The 14,206-nt window shown below is 42.7% G+C and overlaps 1 protein-coding gene across 1 annotated transcript in view; it reads left to right on the top strand.

Moving 5' to 3' along the window:
- The window catches only part of CS (citrate synthase), a gene marked incomplete in the record, with an annotated part of 801,297 nt that extends 795,491 nt beyond the window's left edge, over positions 1 to 5,806 (top strand). Inside the window, 1 exon segment of the mRNA XM_044083715.1 lies at positions 1,452 to 5,806. Within this exon segment, the coding sequence (XP_043939650.1) occupies positions 1,452 to 1,619 (168 nt within the window).
- Positions 5,807 to 14,206: the final 8,400 nt, after the last annotated feature.

The raw sequence follows: 14,206 nt of genomic DNA, 5'->3' as shown, positions 1-14,206 counted from the left end.
GCTCGGTAGATCTGAAGGATGTCTACCATCATATATTGATAGCAAAGCAGTCCAAGAGATTTCTGCTCTTTTGGTTTGGTTCTAGTCATTACCAGTCTCTGGATCCACCCTTTAGTCTTACAACAGCTTCCCTGGGTGTTCAAATCTTTGCCAGTAGTGACAGCTTAACTCAGGCTGCAGGGATTGTTTCCATACCTGGATGATTTGCTCCTCACTGCTTCCATGAAAGCATCTGTCATCAATTGTCATGACTCCTTACTCCAGCTGTTCTTGGGCATTGCAGTGAATCATGTAAAGTCTAGCCTGGAAACGGTGCAAGTGATGGAATCTATAGGCTGCTATTTGGATACGATCACTCAGGTAGCCAGACATCAGTCATCCAGATTAACTTCCCTTCACCTGCAGGTAGGTCTCCCATTCTTCAGCATCTCAAACTTTCTGCAGCTGCGGTTCTCCGTCTCCTTGGGCATATGGCAGCATCTTTCAGGACCTCCTCCCCAGTGGTGTGATTGCCATCCAAACAGACCACACATCTGTGGTTTCATATCTGAACAAGCAAGTTTGCAGTCTTGTTTCCTAGTGTCTTGAGTGAGATGAAAGTGGTTATATGTGGTGTTAACGTTACTAAAATATTTTTGTAATTGATTACATCCTTATTACTTCTGTGGATCATTGATGATTTTTGTTTTCTGAGCAGTTAATATCTCTAGTTGCACTAATTAATGGTCAAATATCACTATAGTTGTTTGCCATTGTGTAAGCTTTTAAGGTAAAATCTTTTAATGCTTTATATGTAACATGATTTTGGAAATAATGCAGATATGAACAAGCATATTTGACACCTAATGGTGTCTATAGGATGTAACTGCAGAAACATCTGGATGTGTCATTCCGGTGTAATGAGTTAACATGTTTAGAGATTGTATTATTTTAAGGGGATTGTCAGAGGCATACTCTCTCTGAGGAGAGAATATGAATGCAGGGTATTGAGTAGACTAGGCAGAGCTCTCATGTTGGAGATGGCTGTTGTCAGATCCGATAGCCCACAGGTTGAACTGGATGGAAGACTACACCGATCTGTCATTATGGTAAGTACATAACTTTTGTTTTCCATTTTACATAAAGAAACTGCTTCCTGACCTTTGTCAATATCAGAGGTCCTGTAAAATGTTTTATAAAATATGTAAGACTGTCACACTTGCATTTTGAGGACATTAAGTTGCCGTTAATTGATGTTGTGGAAAGAATGGGATGATAAGCATATGTATGTTTGTCCATATACAAATGTTTGTCTAAATGTGTAGAATTTTGGAGACTGGCATACTAGCAGATTCAGAATGACATAAAACTGGATGCTAACTTGACTAGGAGAAGATGGGGAATATATTGAGGTATTGCAGTAGTATAATAAGCTGATTCCTTTTGTTTTGTTTTTTTTTATTTTCTCCCAGTATTACGGAATGAAAGAGATGAATTACTACACAGTCTTGTTTGGCGTGTCCAGAGCTCTGGGTGTATTGTCACAGCTCATTTGGAGCAGAGCCCTAGGCTTCCCCCTTGAGAGGCCCAAGTCTATGAGCACCGATGGCCTAATGCAGCTTGTTAGCAAGTCTGGGTAATGGAACTAAAAAGTGAAGAACGAGCTCACCTGATTTAGAGGAACTTGAAGACAGAACCCTGTCCAATGCCTTTCAGGACTACATTAGATCTCCAATATCAGAACTTATAAGTAACATGATAAAGCATGGACTACAAATTACAGGGTGTTTAAGGAACAGCAAATACAGCATGAATCGTGGTATTTATTATAAACTCTGTGACATGCATTGGAGCAGAGATAGGTTGGTTCGTAAGACATATCTACAGTTGTATTTACATGACACTCTGGTATTTATTTGGAATTGAACCCCCCCCCCCCTTTTTTTTTTCAGTTTTTGCAAACACCATTTTGTTTGTAGTTCAGTGTCCCCACACATTCTGCTTGCCCTTTTAGACTTTTTCAAGACACATGATCAGACATTTGCGAATGTTTAAACATAACACTGTTTCAATTTTTTCTAATTTATCCAGTCTCCTGCAAGTGTTGTATCTGTACAGTTTTTGTGTTCATCCCTGAAGCGTATAGGTAAGGTAGACAAACTCTGCTTAAATGCTTGTTCTCCATCCTCTTAATCCCTGCATTTCCTGTCTGACCACCATTTGGCATGTTGTATTAATAGTGAAGCCAGAGCAGAGGCAAGTGCTGACTATGAAATGACTGTAGTAATGTCCTGTTCCAGTATTTAGGAATATTTGGTATGTTCTTCATTTCCTGTAGGCACTTGTCTATATTTTAATTCACCTCTTGAATCATATAAAGGAACTGCTTAGTACATCCGTTTTTCTGGGTCTCACTTTGAAAAGAGCATCAAAAATTGAATGCTGCATTTAACTTGCCAATTTATATTCCATTTAAAAAGTACAGCAAGCCAGATGACAGTTGCCTTTCAAGTACTTCCACTCTCGTGTTTTATTTTTCAGTGCATTAAAACAATGTCTTCTACTGAGCCAAGCCCCACCCTACCCAGCAGATTTAACCAGCTGGGTATTCCAGATATTTTGCATAGATTATTCAGTTGTTTCCCTCTTAAGTAAGTTTCCCTCTTGAGTAACTGAAGTGTAAAAGGATACACTTAACATAGTGTCTAAGAATGCCGAAAGGTTGTGTGTGGATTTTAAAGATGTTAAAAATTCATTATTATTTGGAAGCATTTAGATAATTATTCTTTACTTTTTTTGGGGGGGGGGGATTATTTTGTTCTAAGATGGTGCCTCACACAGTGAGAAGGAACGTGAAACAGTGCCAGTTTCCTTCTTGCTGAAACTATTGTGACAACATGGCTTTGTTGTGTTAATTTCCTAATAGTATGGCAGAGTTCTTGTAAATGTGTTTCCAAATGTAGCCATTATCGCAGAATTAGAATTTTAACTGTGGTTGCAAAAAAAAAAAAAAGGATGGGCGCCTTTGATAAACTTGTAATACATACACTATTCTCAATAAGTTATTTTTTAATTTACTATAAATAATAGTTTCTTAGCTTTGACTTCAATTTACGATCAGCACACCTCTAAAGTTTGCATTGTAAGGTTGCATATATTGATCAAAAACAGCTGTAGAACAGTCGTATGACTATCGGATCCTGAGCAGCTCAATGTGGAGCTATACTGGTAAGGTTGTTCACGTTGTTAGTGTTGTAGTTAGCCACGTATTTATGTATTTGCATATGTTTGTAGATATTGTGCATATGTATTTATATAGGAAGCACAGCCTATGTTGGAGGGCATCATGGGAGCAGCAGAATTGTAACTCAAAATTGGCAAGGTCCTTCCTGTCTTGAGTGGCATCTTAACTACAGGAGGGGGGTATAATATAGTTTATTTTAATGGAAGCTGCTCAGTCTGGTTTTCAAGATTTATTTTGCTCTGAGCTCTGTACATGCCATTGTTGTGTCATTAGTCATTTTCAGGCTATCACTGCCTTGCTTTTTGCATCAACTTAGCAGTTAAATACAGGAATATTTTTATATGAAGCACTTCACTTGGATGTTTAAGGTTTGACTTTTCACACTTATTAATGCAGTAAACCTAGGGAAAATTTACTCTGGTTTCTTGGTAGTTGCCATTCTACGTAAACACAGCAGTTTGATTTTTTTCTTAGTTTGCTTATGTGGCCTGTGGTAAACCTGCATTAACCATGGTATTACAAATGAAATATGGTTATGTACAAGTAGTACATATACTTGGCAGCATATGTTTTAATGGACTTTAGATGCAGAAATTCAGAATATTAATTTCTAGATTTAGGTACAGCGTCAGGTAAAGTGTACCTAATGTTCAGACCTTAGCACCTCATGCACTTAGGCAAATCAGTCCATATTCCTGTTGCCTGCTGTTTGTAACAGACATGCCAGGTGTAGTACTTTGCTAAGAAATAAAAAGCAGGCAGTGTGGCTGTTCTGGGTTCACAGAGGAGATGCAGGTGTTGAGACCACCGTCTTTATTTAGGTGCTTTAACAAAGCATCTTTAACAGTATAAAGCTTATAACAAAAATAATGTAGTAAATGCAACAGTAAAATAGTCTAGTAAACAAAATATCTAGTAGTAAAATAAAAAACAATGAGACAGTAAATGCACAGGCAGTACTTCTGCCAATATTCTGTGAGAATAAGTAATCGAAAAAGGTTGAGTACTCAAGTCCACTCTCATTGAAAGCCACCTGAAATAAAAAGGCCTTCAGAGAGAGAGCCGTAGAAGCAGGTGAGTACATTACACTCCCGGAGCTACCATGGAAGGAAATTCCACAGTAGCAGGGCTTGATAATGCAAAGGAGTGAAGGTTTAAAGCTTCCAAATACACCTGAGGAATGAGCAGTACCCAGGCAGCAGAGCACAGTGCCCGAAGAGGACACTAGGGTAAGACTATTGAGGGGAGTGTACCTTTGGAGTCCTTGCTTCCTTTCTTCCTTTGGAGCAGGGCTTTGGCACATGAAAGTTAATTGGCTGGCATTACTGTTTGTTTTCAGAATTTGCTGCTTGTGGAAGGACAGAAACAAGAAAAAAACTGAGTACTACTGTTTTGCTGGATTGCTGCTGTCTTCACACTGCCTAAAGTCCAGAAACGACAACCATGCTGTATTCAGGATACTTTTCTGTGCCGAAGCATACCCCCACCCCCCACAACATACACACAAAGCACAGGAGATTACTCTTTCACAGCAATTTGACTGTTTGCCAGGAGTTTTTGTGGTACAGAAGAGGCATAGGCAGATTGTACTGGGCGTGGTTGTTGTGAAACAGTGGCTAGCCAGGGAGCCTAGGAAGGAACAACTGAAATAACCTAATAATTTCTACTACAGTACTACATATGGTAGTTGGCATTTAGTGTAAGGATGTTACAAACCACATGTATTCTGTGTGTATGATTGCCCTTTTTTCCAGTCTGAAACTTGCTGAGAGTATGTCATATTTTGATTGTTTGGTCTGGTGGTTGCTGTCCTACTTGATTACTTCACTACTTATTTTGAAAATAAATAACTCTGAAGTAAGGGCAGTTCCCCCTCACCTTAAGAGTCTCAGGCTCACAAAAGTTCAGTTTGCATTTATTGCCTGCATATGGCAGCCCATTTCCCTCTTAATTGGGTTGACCTAGCTTGATAGACTTCTTAAAACCATTTTACTACAGTCAAACTGCAACAGAATTTGCTACTGTACAGCTTTATAGGGAATGAATATTTTTTCCAATCAGGAGCAATAGCTGATTTATACTATAAATATTTTATTTGTGTAACAGTCATTGCATATATGCAAACACATTTTACTTGTGTAACAGTTGCAGAGTGTGTGCATTTCTGGGAAGCAGAATCAGCAGTTATAGCCGCTGCTTTCAAAAGCTAGGGTTCTATCTGTCCAGATTTATGAGTACAGAACCTGTGCTGATAATTTGCTTTTACCAAGGTTAGACTGAATTAGGGCTTAAGGTGCTTTGTTGAGGATAGTCTGAAATCCATATTGGCTAAATGTCTAATAGATGGTAATTTATCAGGTCAAGATACATCACTGTACTAGAATGTTTTAGTTTAAAAATATGGTATATATATAAGAATACACTCCTCTTTTAAACTGAGCTAAGGTCTTTTTCCCCCTTTCTCTCTGTGCTGCAAACACAGAAGTGAGTTTGAACACTGCAACAATCCCTGTAAATGAGGCAGTTATGTCAGACTTCAGGTTGTTCTGTATAAATGGCAAATAAATGTTTTTATTAACATTGTCATTTTTTCATTTTTTTCATAAGCTTTATAAACTATTAATTTATTGCTTGCTGATTGCATTGTTATACAGAATATGCATCATGGGAGTTTCTGACAATATAGCTTTACCTTCATTTTCTCAATTAAATTGTATTGATTTATGCGGGGTGTGACTTAAATTGTTAATGTAGGACTTTAACACCTCTTGCATCACTGTTCTTTGATTATGTAGACATCATTTGGAAAGGAAATTTTATAATTCTTTTAACATTTGTTGTCAATCAAGTCTAAGTGCATGTTTTCAGGAGTGATCCTGAAGCGCTGTTCTGGTTAAGTGTCATGTTGAGTTGCACATTATGTAAATAGAGATTGGTAAGCCTTAAAACAAGGACTGCAAATTATAGCATTTTTACATATCATTTTGCTTTAACCTACTAAGCTCTGGAGGTACAGTGATCGGTTCTGGTCACCAAACAAAATTCGGCTAGGATTCTGCAAGTGTCTGGATTCAGTAGGGCAGTGAATGATGACAGCATACTGACCTTGCAGCATTCGGATGGATGTGGCTTTAAGACACCATCAGATTTGTGACTTGGTAGAGTTCATTTCCTGGTGTAGAGCTTTTGTATTTGTAGGTTGTGTTAAAGATAGGACTTAATTTCTTTATCATATTTTATTTATGTATCCAGGTAAGTGAATTGACCCAAAGGATCGTGTTCAGCTACATTGTGAAAGTGCATGCACATATCTACAGTGCCAAGGATAGATGTTAATTAAGGATGATTTTTCAAGGGCCTTTGCAGTGAATTAACACTAGGGTATTTTTAGTATATGCTGCCTTGAGCAACTCTTACAAAAAATATGCCCTGTGCAGCTCTTACAAAAAATGAGTCTCCGAGTTTACAGAGGCATACCAGTTTAGACCCTTGCATGGGCATACCTGCATTTAGATTAAGGAGCTTATGCAGTCCTTCAGTCTCCTCTTGCTCATGCAGTTTAGATTGCATCCCACCCTTCGTTGTTTGGAAATTCCCAACATTTAATTGCCAGCTATGTGGTGTGGAAAGATAAAGCACCAACTGTGTTTCAGATTACTTGGCATCAGCAACCCATGTACTGAAAGAGACCAATAGGAATTATGGGAGTGAGTGGCCATTGCCAACTCTTCCATCCTGGGGAAAGGAAGAGTTCTGACCTGCCACACTGGTGTTTCCTTATAAAGGTTAGGAGATTATAGAAGAAACTCTGCAAAAAAGATGCTAAGGATGAAGCTGCGAGGTAACAGGAAAAGAGGAAGGCCTAAGATAACAGGAAAAGAGGAAGCCACATGCAAAGTCTTGCTAAACAAAGTCTCGTATTGTAGCCAGGTTGATATTTGTGGATACGTGCATGCTTCAGACAGGCTTGGCATTACAGTGCCCTGCTTCGGTGAAGGTGTGTTCAGGGTAGCCATGTGAAAATAGGGGCCATAAAAAGAAAACTCTGAGTGCCTAGGTGTTGGTTGCAGAGAAAGGAGACTTGACAGTGATCAGGTAGCAGAAAAAAAAGTAACTGAGAAGAAAAAAGTTTGTGCATTTTATACCCAAGAAATGCAAGCCCTTTTTGTGTTTTTAATTATCAGATAAAGTTGAGACCGTCAGACACGGTGTTAACATCTGTCATCATTGCTGGCACATTCTTCTTCTTTCGGCTGCTCCTGTTAGGGATCGGCACAGTGGATCAACTGTTTCCATTTCTTCCTGTCCTCTGCATCTTGCTCTGTCACACCAACCCACCTGCATGTCCTCTCTCACCACATCCATAAACCTTATCTTAGGCCTTCCTCTTTTCCTGTTACCTCGCAGCTTCATCCTTAGCATCTTTTTCCCAATATACCCTGCATCCCTCCTCAGCACATGTCCAAACCAAAAGTAATCTTGCCTCTCTGGCTTTGTCTCCAAACCTTCCAACCTGGGCTGACCCTCTAATATACTTATTCCTAATCCTGTCCATCCTCATCTCACCCAGTGCAAATCTTAACATCTTTAACTCTGCCACGTCAAGCTCGGACTCCTGCCTTTTTGTCAGTGCCCCTGTCTCCAACCCATATAACATAGCTGGCCTCACTACCCTCTTGTAGACCTTCCTTTTCACTCTTACTGATACTAGTCTGTCACAAATCACTCCTGACACTCTTCTCCACCCACTGCATTCTGCCTGTACTCTCTTCTTCACCTCTCTTCCACACTCACCATTACTCTGAACTGTTGATCCCAAGTATTTAAACTCATCCATCTTTGCCACCTCTACTCCCTGCATCCTCACCATTCCTCTATCCTCCCTGTCATTCACACACATTGCTGGCACATTAGTGCTGTAAAAGTAGCAAGACTCTTTGAGGCCTTTACCAATACTCCACACCCAGTGGCAGTGAATGTGTCCCAGAGAAGGGACTGGCCAGAAGGCCATTAACTGTGCTGGCAAGACAAACGTTAAGGGACTCTGAGAACAGAGCTAAAAGCTTCTAGGTCTGACCCACTTTATAGTTCCTTCTGCTTGCAGTGAAGCTGTGGTTCTTTACCTACCACAGAATAGAGAAGGTTATAATCCAAAACTGCATTTTTGGATGTTCTCTTGACTAAAAAAGAGAAGTACCTCAGTGATATGTTTTGTTGGGGCTGTGTCTCAGGGTGTTGGCTGTCACCTCACCTTGCTGGCTTCTTTCTCTTGATCAGGCGAGCAACAAGCTCTTGAATCTTACACATCACTCGCTCTTAATTAGGTACAGGGACCACTTCATTGTAGTGGTTTGCTGCTTGCCATCAAGTTTTGAATTGGTTCCAGCTGGCACTCCTGCATTCTATTAATAAGCCTATGTTTTTTCTGTGCCATCACTAGACTTTGGGGAAACTTTTCATTATACTGGAAGGTGAACAGAAAGGTTTGGTAGAACATTACACTGTTCTCCTAGGCTAATTTGTGGACTGTATTTGTGCCAGCACTGGAACTCAGTTTGCACTGGTCCACCATTAACTCACTTCTCCCTCAGTATTGCATGACAGCTGCTACATTACCTGATCGTGCAGCAGTTACCTTGCATCCTCTTTCTGGAGCTGCTAAATGTCACCAGGCTGAAAACATGAGATGTGATGTTGTCCAATTTCACCTTTATTCTCACTGATGGAGTCTGATCCAATCCGTCTCAGCCTTTACCAAAGCTTGCAGCCTTCAACAAGCTCGTGGGCACTCTCCCTACCATTGAATGCACCTCCCAACTACCCCAGATCTCGTTTGCCACTCGCGAAGATCAATGCTTTTCAACAGCTCTAGGCCAAGTATTTCATTTTTTGGAAATTTTGCCAAGTTTAAATTGTAATTATCTATCTGAAGTTGTTAATCTTCTTCCTATTCATCACTGATGGGTTCTGTTCCAAGCCCTCGGAACCGAGTCGGCCTTGTACCAAGCTTGCATGCACCAAAAACTCTCAAGCTAAGCTGCTACCCACAATGCCCTTTCCTCAGTTATCTCCGATCTCGTTTGCCGCACAGCCATATAGCAGCGTTTCACCAAGCTCTCCAGCTAAGTGATTTATCTTATACATTTACAAGTTTTTGTAAAGGTTTTTTCTTGTTTATTGCTTGTTCTTTGATATCTTTATATACTCAGTTCTACCCACAGATATCCCTTTCATACCATTGTTGGTATTTTGAACTTTCTACCCTTGTGGTAACTTATTACCATTGTTGGTATTTTCTCTCTCTACTTCTGTTCTCCACTTTCCTCACCCTTTTCCATTTGTGTGAGTGTGTGTATTATGTCTGAGAAGAAGGGAACTACAGGGTTTAAACACTGCACTTCTTGCAGTGGTATACTTCCGAATAGCGACCTTCATGAAGAGTGTGCGTACTGTTTGGGGGTTCCGCATTTGTCGGCGAAACTCCCATGTGATATTTGTGCTAGCTTCAGTCAGCGGGTGGTGATTGAACGTCGGAATAAATTGATTTTGAAGGGCCTGCTTGCGCTGCCTTTTTCGGAGGCTATTTCTGTGACGAAGGTCTCATCCCCTCCTTCTGTGGACAAGAAACGTCCTCGCTCAGACCCCCTGTTCACCTGCTGGTGATAGAGGTAAAAGCCATAAGCACAAGGACCAAAAGTCTTCCTCTGAGCACCGTACTGCCTCTTCGGTTCCGACTACATTGGTTCAGAGTTCGGGTCCAGTGAAGCTTACAAAGGTCACCTCATTGGCGCCTATCAGGGCACCGACGACTACAGCACCACCTACTACCTCAGTTCTGATCACTTTGTTTGTCTCGGCACCTTCGCCCACCTCCACTCTGATGTCTGTTCCGACAACTTCAGAGCCGTTTTTGACATCCACCCCGTTGTGACTTCGGCTCCAACCATACCGTTGTTGCCGGTTTCAAAATTGGAATCGGTGTCATTCTGTGATACACCATGGACCAGATATTCGTCGTCTGTGGACCCGTTTGCCGGACAAGCCTGATTTCCCCTCTGGGGCATCTGTAAGATCCACCAGGAACCTTTCAGAATTGAATGTGGTGCGCCTTTTTGACCAGCTGCTGACCGCCAGGGGAATTTCAAATTTGCCTAGACCCGTAATCCCACTCCAGGCTTTGGGTCTATTACTCCAGCGACCCCTACATACTCTCGTTCCTTGGATCCCTCAGTTCCAAGGCTCATATACCAGACGTTTTTTTAGAGGACCCCCTTCCTCGGCACCGATGACAGTGTCTGAGATCCCGAGGCTCCTTTGGGTGTTGGTTCAATCAGAACCCACCCTTCCTTAATCTCATGCTTGGGGGGAGGGGGTGGAACCTCCGGTTCCGGTCTCTGTTCCAACTGTGTTGTCGGTCTCTGCCTCAGATCCAAGGGTGACTACCACTCAGAGCTTGCTTGAGGCTCCGGCCCCGGGGCAGACCATGTGGAGTGGGGTGTGACCCCGGTTCTGTTTTTGTCTTCTTCGGTTCCAGGCTCCCACGCCTCTTCCGAGTGATGGAGAAGATGCTTGCTTCTAGCAATTCTCCTACATCTGTTAACCCCCAATTCCTTCTGAGCCGCAGCTGTCAAAGGCCACCCTCCCAGGACTCTGAGAGCGAAAGGCCTAGGAAACCCCTGTCCAGGGTGTTTCCCTTTCTGAGTCTTCTTCAGATGCTCCCACCAAAGACCCCCCTCGGAAACAAGCTTGTAAGAGGAAACACATGGACTCCCCAGGGGAGGCCCTCATGGAAGTTACGGACTACGATAATGGGGAGGGATCCCCACGGTCACCCCCTGACTGTCTCCTTCGGAGACATCATGGAAATCTTAAAACAGAGGTGTGACTGGAAGCCCTCCAATTCTTCCTTGGAGAAATCTGTATTCCTGCAGGCCTTTCACTCTCGGCCCTCTATGTCTTGGGTGACCCCCCCCCCCCCCACCGATGAGTTGGCTAAGCTCATCGTGCAGTGGGCGTGGAAGAATCCAAACACCATTGAAGCTATCCCTAGGAGATCAGATAAGGTGCTCTCCCCTCCAGGGGATCAACCTCATTGGTTGCCAGTGGACGCTATGGTGGTGGCAGCCACGAAAAAGGACCTTGCAGAAGAGAGTCCTGCTGTTCACCCACCCAGCAGAGAGTCCCAGACAGTGGACAGTTTAGGAAAGCGAGATGTTCATCGTGCATACAGCTGCAGTCATTACAGATGGGTTATCCTGCCATCAGGCGGGTCCTCGGTCGGCCGAATTCCAAAGTCTAGGTCCAGCGTCGGTTATCGTCGCTTCTTCCCTGACAGTGCGACAGGGGTATAAAAGAGGCAGCCGACGCCATCTTCCCCAGTCTTTCTTGCCGCACGGTGCCCGAAGCAGAAGCAGTTCGCAAGTGCCGGTCGGCCAGCTCCTGAGATTTACGAAAATATTTCAGCTGAAGTCTTCTTAAAAGCTAAGTACCCCGTTGGGGAAACTTTTCTTGCCTCAGACCGATGTCAGACAAAGTTAATAATTGCATTTCATGTGGGAAGCAAATACCGCATAAGGATTTCCACTCTTTCTGTATACCTAGTTTAGGCCCAGAACACAACGTCTCGGCCTGCCGTTTTTGTGCTAGATTCAACAAGCGCACTATTAAGCGCCGGGCAGAGTTCGCCCTTCACTATTTTGGTAAAAAATTTAATTATATTATGTCATCGGATACTCTGACTCCAGTTTTGAGTAAAAGACGCAAAGATAAGGACCAACATACGAGGTCCGCACCGACTACTGAAACCACGCTAAGGCCGACTACCGGTTCTGTGGTTCTTAGCGAGGCACCTACGCAGCCCCTGAGTACCGATGACACTACAGTACCGGTGTCTTCAGTACCCGAGGTCACAGGCTCCTCGGTCCCTATTCCTACTACAGATACCGACGCCACTCTTGGTGGGGAAACTCAGAGTTTAGACAGGCCTGCCATTTCTCAAGGTGTCTTCAGGCCTTTCTCCTCTATTAAAGCTTTCACAAAATCTAAAGCAGCCATGAAAACCAAAAAAACAGGGACCTCAAACCCCCTCTCAAGGCCCCATATCTAAAAAACAGATGCTCAAAATGGCTGAGGATTTGATTACTCTTATCAGGGGTTCTCAACCCCCCTCGGACAAAAGGCCCAGATTAGAGGAAGACTACCCTTCCTCAGATCAAGCCTCTATTACCTCTGAACATTCTGAGGACCAGGACTATGCCTATTCTCCTTTTGAAGACTCTGATGCAGAGGAGTCTATTCCCTCAGTCTCCCCCCCTGAGGACTACTCTTATGGGGAAACCCTGCATACATTGAGGGAGCACTTTCACTGGGAAGGCCAAGATTACTCTTGATTCCAAGAAAAGGCTCAGGGATTTTCTCTTGCTCCCCCAGCATAGGCCCCTGGCTATCCCTCTTGTTTTAGATATATTAGATGATGTGTACACAGAAGCCAGCCTTAATCCAGATTCTTTACCTCCAGCTCCTGTTAAACCAGACAGGTATTACCGGGTTCCTGATTCACACCAGTTCCTATACAAAAGCCATACTGCTGACCCAGAAACTATTTCACAGGGTCCCAAGGGAATTAAGGCCTTTACTGCTAAAAACCCATTACCTTCAGAGAGAGATTCCAGAGCTTTAGAAAGATGGGGGGGGAAAAGGTGTATACCTCGGCCACTTTAACCATGTGGGCATTAAACTGTCAGTTCCATATGTTAAAGTATCAACAGTTTTTGTTATCTCAGTTGAAAAGCAAAATGACACAACCAGAACAACCAGATTTAAGAGTTGCAGGATTTGTTGCATGGTGCAGAGCAAGTTGGGTAAGCATACCTTGCAGTGTGGTTTTGATGCTTTAGAGGCCTCATGTAGAGCTGCTGTTATGGGGTCTGTTATACGTAGACATGCTTGGCTCAAAGAGCAAGCCTTACCAGATCATGTCAAAGCTAAATTATTAGATGCACCTCTTCAAAAAGATGTATTGTTTGGTGTTAAAGCTGAGGAGGTACTAAAGAAAATGGAGGAAAAAGCGAAATCAATGCAAACAATGAAAGATTTCCTGCGGGTACAACCTCCACGTTTCAGTAGAAACTGACCTTCAAAAAATTGGTCCTTTCCAGCCACGGACAGACCTCAAAGGGGCAGATACAGACGCCCAAGGGGTAGAGGACAACCTCAAGGATCTTTCAGAGCCAGACAGTGGCAAGCACCAACCCCAAGAGGTGGAGAAGATAGATCACAGTCATTCAGAAAGCAGACACAATGACTTCCCCCTTTACCTGCAAAGCAAAGCTTTAATGGCAGCACCTTTGGCCAGAAAACTGGCATTCTCAAAAAATTGGCATATTGTTAAAGACAAATGGATTCTGGACATTATAGACAGAGGCTACAGGTTCCACTTTCACACCCTTCCAAAAATGAGAGGCATGCCAAACCTGCCACAAAATCAAAGGGCAGAGGCACAAAAACAAATTTCAGCTCTCATGGACACGAAAGCGATTCAAGAGGTACCTGCAAAAGAACAAGGTCAAGGGTTTTATTCCAGACTATTCCTGGTACCAAGAAAAGACAAAGATTCGAGACCTATCTTAGACCTATCCATCCTAAACACATATTTACAGGTACCAAAATTCAAGATGCTCACATTACAGCAGCTTCTTCCCATGCTGGCTGGGCAAGGAGTCTTGGCTGGTAACACTGGACCTCAAGGAGGCATACCTGCATGTCCCTATCAGACAAGATTGCAGAAGATACCTCAGATTTCTTGCAGGTTCAACCCATTATCAATTCTCTGCATTGCCCTTTGGCTTATCTACTGTGCCCAGAGTGTTTACGAAATGCCTGGCATCAGTAATTGCCTTTTGCAGACTTCAAGGAATACAAATATACCCATATCTGGACGACTGCCTGATCCAAGCAGACAGCAAGGACATACTTCTGAAACAC

Source organism: Protopterus annectens, chromosome 9.part0, assembly GCF_019279795.1.
Source record: "Protopterus annectens isolate FY-2018-M chromosome 9.part0, PAN1.0, whole genome shotgun sequence".
In the NCBI taxonomy this organism is placed as follows: Eukaryota; Metazoa; Chordata; order Ceratodontiformes; family Protopteridae; genus Protopterus; species Protopterus annectens.
The sequence above is the reverse complement of the archived record's forward strand: the minus strand, read 5'-3'. Positions and strand labels throughout refer to the sequence as shown.